The sequence below is a fragment of the Lonchura striata genome, chromosome 27, assembly GCF_050655825.1.
Source record: "Lonchura striata isolate lonStrDom1 chromosome 27, ASM5065582v1, whole genome shotgun sequence".
In the NCBI taxonomy this organism is placed as follows: Eukaryota; Metazoa; Chordata; class Aves; order Passeriformes; family Estrildidae; genus Lonchura; species Lonchura striata.
Window position 1 is genome coordinate 1,641,557 of NC_140729.1, and position 6,000 is coordinate 1,647,556.

The 6,000-nt window shown below is 53.5% G+C and overlaps 1 protein-coding gene across 2 annotated transcripts in view; it reads right to left on the reverse strand.

Moving 5' to 3' along the window:
• Nucleotides 1-5,586, reverse strand: part of KPNB1 (karyopherin subunit beta 1) — a 38,387-nt gene extending 32,801 nt beyond the window's left edge. For both annotated transcript variants that reach the window (XM_077788346.2, XM_077788345.2), the window contains exons 1-2: nt 5,518-5,586; nt 5,220-5,278 (exon numbers count right to left, since the gene is read on the reverse strand). In XM_077788346.2, the coding sequence (XP_077644472.1) occupies nt 5,220-5,278; nt 5,518-5,557 (99 nt within the window). In that variant the 5' untranslated portion in view covers nt 5,558-5,586. The remainder of the gene's footprint in view (nt 1-5,219; nt 5,279-5,517) is intronic.
• Nucleotides 5,587-6,000: the final 414 nt, after the last annotated feature.

The following is a 6,000-nucleotide window of genomic DNA, read 5'->3' on the forward strand; positions in this document are numbered from 1 at the left end:
AGGTGGGAATTTAAAAAAAAAAAATAAAATGGATTTTTTAGGTGGGAATTAAAAAAAAAAAATAAAATGGATTTTTTAGGTGGGAATTAAAAAAAAAAATAAAATCGACTTTTTAGGTGGGAATTAAAAAAAAAAAAAATAAAATGGATTTTTTAGGTGGGAATTAAAAAAAAAAATAAAATCGACTTTTTAGGTGGGAATTTAAAAAAAAAAAATAAATAAAATGGATTTTTTAGGTGGGAATTAAAGGAGGAATTGACCGCTCGGTGTTTTCGGTGATTCCACACCCTGAATCGGGATTGGTAAAATGGGGAAATTCTGATTTGTGATGTTGCAGATGCTCTGCTGAGCACGATGAGGATTTATTTACCACTCAAAATGAGGGTTAATCCCACCAAAATTAGGATTAATCCCCCCCAAAATGAGGATTAACCCCCCGAAAATTAAGAATAACCCACTCCAAATGATGATTTGCATTTCAAAATGAGGGTTAATCCCCCCAAAATGAGGATCAACCCCCGAAATTAAGAATAACCCACTCAAAATGATGATTTACCCCTCAAAATGAGAGTTAATCCCCCCAAAATTATAATTAACCCCCAAAATTATCAACCTCCCAAAAATGAAGATTAACACGTTCAAAATGAAGATTAACCCCCCTCAAAATTATGATTAACCCCTCAAAATGAGGATTAACCTCCCCAAAATGAGGATTAATCTCCCTCAAAATTATGATTAACCCCCCAAAATGAGGATTAACCCCTCAAAATTAAGATTAACCTCCTCAATATGAGGATCTACTCCTCAAAATGAGGATTAACCCCCCAAAATTATAATTAACCCCCCCAAAAAAACACCTGAGTGCACACAAAACCCCTGGCATTGCTGCCACTTCCTTTGTTAAAACCTTAAATTTTTAAACCTTTTCCTCTTCCAAACTTTTTAAAAATTCCTGCACATTTCAGAGGCTTCCCTGAAGTTTTATTGTTTTCCTGAATGTTCTTCCTCAGAAGTTTCTTGCCTGCTCAGAAAAGCCTTCCTAGAAAATATTTGGATATTTTACACCAACTAAAAATGTGATTTCCTAAAAATCTTCCACTTTTCTACAATAAAGCCAATTGTAAAATCTCTTAAAAAATATTAAAATACGTATTTAAAAAAAAACAACTTCAATAATCCTAAATTACAAAAATTTTGGGGCACCAAAATCCCATTTTTAAAACTAACCCAACATTTAAAAGTTGAACAACTCCAGTGCTTTGAACTCCAGGTTTTCAACGCCCAAGCCCAGCTCTTGAGAGAAAATTGATTTTAGTTGTTTCATCCCAAACTTTTCCAAGATCAAACTGCAGAATTTGAGGTCAAAAAATGTGAGAAATTGTAAAGGGATGGGCGAAATTAATTTTAAATTTAATGTGATAGGATAAACTCTACAAACAAACCCCACTAAACCATTTCAAACCCAAATTTTAAATTCTGATTTTTCTGAATTACAGGACAGCCCAGAAGTGTTGCTGCCACCCCAGACAAGGAAATTCCTGAAATTCCCAGGTGGAGAAGCAGCTTTGGGTTTTTCAGCCATAAATTAGCAGGGAAATTTCTCTTTTCATGGAAGTTTTTTGGGGTAAATTCAGTAAAAATAAAAAGCAGCGTCCCAGGAAATCTCCTGGGTTTGAGGACGAAGGGAAGGCAGACGTGCCCGAGCTGGCTCCCACCTGCACAGCTCAGGAAAAAAGGAGAAATTGGGTAAATTGGGATGAATTTGCTAAAAAGGGCTGGATTAGGGGCTGAGGAGGAGGAGGGGGAGGAGGAAGGGCAGGAGGCTCCAGCCCGGAACTGGGAGAGGCTCCCAGAGCTGCTGGGAAAGCACAGGGGATGGGCCTGAGTGACACATCTTCATCCTCACCCTCATCATCATCACCCTGCTTCATCCTCATCCTCCTGCCTCATCCTCATCCTCCTGCTTCATCCTCATCATCATCATCATCCTGCTTCATCCCCATCCTCATCCTCCTGCTTCATCCTCATCATCATCATCCTCCTGCTTCATCCTCATCCTCCTGCTTCATCCTCATCCTCCTGCTTCATCCTCATCATCATCCTGCTTCATCCTCATCATCATCATCCTCCTGCTTCATCCTCATCATCATCCTCCTGCTTCATCCTCATCCTCCTGCTTCATCCTCACCCTGCTTCATCCTCATCCTCCTGCTTCATCCTCATCATCCTCATCCTCCTGCTTCATCCTCATCCTCCTGCTTCATCCTCATCATCATCATCATCCTGCTTCATCCTCATCCTCATCCTCCTGCTTCATCCTCATCATCATCATCATCCTGCTTCATCCTCATCCTCCTGCTTCATCCTCATCCTCATCCTGCTTCATCCTCATCATCATCATCATCCTGCTTCATCCTCATCCTCCTGCTTCATCCTCATCATCATCATCATCCTGCTTCATCCTCATCCTCCTGCTTCATCCTCATCCTCCTGCTTCATCCTCATCATCATCATCATCCTGCTTCATCCTCATCCTCATCCTCCTGCTTCATCCTCATCCTCCTGCTTCATCCTCATCCTCATCCTCCTGCTTCATCCTCATCCTCCTGCTTCATCCTCATCATCATCATCATCCTGCTTCATCCCCATCCTCATCATCATCCTGCTTCATCCTCATCCTCATCCTCCTGCTTCATCCTCATCCTCCTGCTTCATCCTTATCCTCCTGCTTCATCCCCATCCTCATCATCATCATCCTGCTTCATCCTCATCCTCATCCTCCTGCTTCATCCCCTCCTCCTGCTTCATCCCACATCCTCATCCTCCTGCTTCAGCCCCATGTTCATCCTCCCGCTTCATCCCCATCCTTGTGCTTCATCCCCATCCTCCTGCTTTATCCCCATCCTTCTGCTTCATCCTCATCCTCGTGCTTCATCCCACATTCTCATCCTCCATCTTCATCCTCCTGCTTCATCTCCATCCTTGTGCTTCATCCTCATTCTCATCCTCATCCCCCTGCTTCAGCTCCATTCCCATTCTCCTGCTTCATCCTCATCCTCCTGCTTCATCCCCAACCTTGTGCTTCATCCTCATCTGCCTGCTTCAGCTCCATCCTCATCCTCCTGCTTCATCCCCAACCTTGTGCTTCATCCTCATCTGCCTGCTTCAGCTCCATCCTCATCCTCCTGCTTCATCCTCATCTGCCTGCTTCAGCTCCATCCTCATCCTCATGCTTAATTTCCACCTTCATCCTCACCCTTCTTCTTCATCCTCATCCTCATGCTTCATCCCCACCCTCCCGCTTCATCCTCATCTTCATCTGCCTGCTTCAGCTCCATCCTCATCCTCCTGCTTCATCCCCATCCCCCCTGGCCCATTCCACCTCCTCACCCCACACAAATCCCCGGGGCCAGCCCAAGCTCTGCCTCTCACGGAGCAAAGTAAAAATGAAAGCTTGGAGTAATCCCACAAGTCTGAGAGAAATGAAACCCTGCAAAATCCACATTTCCTCTCCCACAGGAGAAATGAAACCCTGGAAAATCCACACTTCCTCTCCCACAGGAGAAATGAAACCCTGGAAAATCCACATTTCCTCTCCCACAGGAGAAATGAAACCCTGGAAAATCCACACTTCCTCTCCCACAGGAGAAATGAAACCCTGGAAAATCCACATTTCCTTTTCCACAGGAGAGGAGAAATGAAACCTTGGAAAATCCACATTTCCTCTTCCACAAGAGAGGAGAAACTTTGGAAAATCCAGGTTTCTTCTCCCACAAGAGAAATGAAACCTTGGAAAATCCACATTTCCTCTTCCACAGGAAAGGAGAAATGAAACCTTGGAAAATCCACATTTCCTCTTCCACAAGAGAGGAGAAACTTTGGAAAATCCAGATTTCTTCTCCCACAAGAGAAATGAAACCTTGGAAAATCCACATTTCCCCAGCTCTCCCCAACACCAGCAGATCAGGACCACGAGCAGCTCCTGCCCATCACCCCAAAATCCCTCAGAGCTCAGCCCTGCAGCTCCAGGCACAGCTTGGGGTGGTCCTGAGCCCCCCAAAAACACCAACCCAGAGGATTTTCCCCTCCAAACGGAGAGGTCCAGCATCAACCCCGAGGGATCCTCACCCTCCTTCCACCAGCACCACAAACACAGAACCTCCGTGGCTTCTTCCCCAGCAGGCCCGGGGAGCAGAGGAGGAGCTGGGGGGTGACCGGTGCCGGTTTTTGGGGTGCCAACGGGGCTGTGACAAGGACAGCACCGGGACACCGGGACTCGGCACCCCCCAGTGCTCCCCATCCCTGCGGGGAGCAGCCAGAGCTGCAGCCCCAGAGCTTGACTAAGCAAAATCCCTTCTGAAGCAGCAGCAGCCCCAAGCCCCCGCTCCGGCCCCGCCATCGCACCCGGGGATTTTTGGGCTTTTTGTTCCCCCTTCCGTTGCTTTTTTCTGACTTCTTTTCCTGCTCGGATTTAAGGTCAGCGCGGGTACAACTCCCCCTGCCCAGCCGAGCCTCCCTCCCCCACCACACATCCCTGAGCCCCTCCCCAGCTCCCGGAGCTGCGATCCCGCCCGGGCCCGGCTCTCCGGGGGATGCGGGGCTCCCGGTGCACCGGGCAGCAGGACCGCACAGGGCTCCCGAGGACACTGAGACTGGGCAGCAGGGCTGGGCGGGGGTCCCACAGGCAGCAGCACCGGCCAGCAGCACAGGCCAGCGGGGCTGGGCAGGGATCCCGCGGACAGCACAGCGGGGAGAGCGCCCCGGAGGAGCGGGCGCTACAACCGGCCGGGCGTCCCGCGGACGCCGGCACCGGGAGGTCGGGCTGGGCGGGGGTGCGGCGGGCACCAGGACGGTCCGGGGGTGCCGCGGGTGCTGGAGGTGGCCGCTGGGGCCGTCCGGGGGTCCCCGCGGGCGGCCGGGCTTTAGGACCGGGCGGCGCCCGGGGCCGCGATGGCCGCGGCGGCCGCACATGGCCCGCGGCCGCTCCCGCACCGGCCCCGCCCCCCGGCCCGGCGCCGCGCGCTGATTGGCCGCCGGGCCCGCAAGCCGCGCCGTGATTGGCCCGCGCGGCCGCCGGGCGCGGGCAGGGGCGGCAGCGGCCATGGCGGCCGGGCCGGGCCGGGCCGAGCCGGGCGGGGCCGCGGAGCGCTCGGGGCAGCGCCGGCCCCGCCGCCGCCGCCGCCGGCTCCGCCGCCGCCGGGACCGCCCCGAGCGCTCACCAGGTTCTCGATGGCCGCCTGCTCCAGGAACTTCTGCGCCGCCTCGAGCTCCGAGCAGTCTGCGGAGGGGGGAAACCAGCGTCACCCGCGGCCCAACCGCCCGCGCCCTCAGGGCTCCCGGCGCGCTCCTCACCGTGCCCGGGAGCCTCCCCGCCGCTCCGGTTCCCGCCCGCCTCACGGCTTCCCCCGCCGCCCACGCCCTCCCCGCGGCTGCGGGCGCCGCCTCGGCCGCCCCGCGGCTTGCGCGGCCCCCGCCCCGCCCGGCCCCGCCGCCCTCAGCGCTCAGCCCGCGCCTCACCCGGCGAGACCGTCTTCTCCAGGATGGTGATGAGCTCCATGGCGGCGGCGTGGCGGCTCCGGCGCCGGCGGGAGGAGGAGGAGGAGGAGGAGGAGGAGGAGGGGAAGGGGGGGGGGAAGCGGGGCGGGCCGGAGGAGGGGAGGGAGGGAGGGAGGGAGGGAGGGGAAGGGCGGAAAGCCGGGGCCTGCCCCGCGGAGGCCGGAGCGGGGCAGCAGCAGCAGCGGTTCCCGGTGCGGCTGCGGGGCGTTTGGACGGGAGAGATTCTTTTCGATTTAAACAAAAACAAAAAAAAAAAAATTAAAAGAGGGTGGAGAAGAAGGAAGGAAAAAAAAAAAAAGAAAAAAAAGGGAAAAAGAAAAAAAAAAAAAAAAGAAGGGGCCGCGCGCGAGCGGGGAGGCGGCGGCGCGCGCGCGCACCGGGCGGCGGAGGGATACGCCGGGAGGGGCCCCGCGCGCGCGCGCGCGCCCCGCGCCCGCCGCGCTG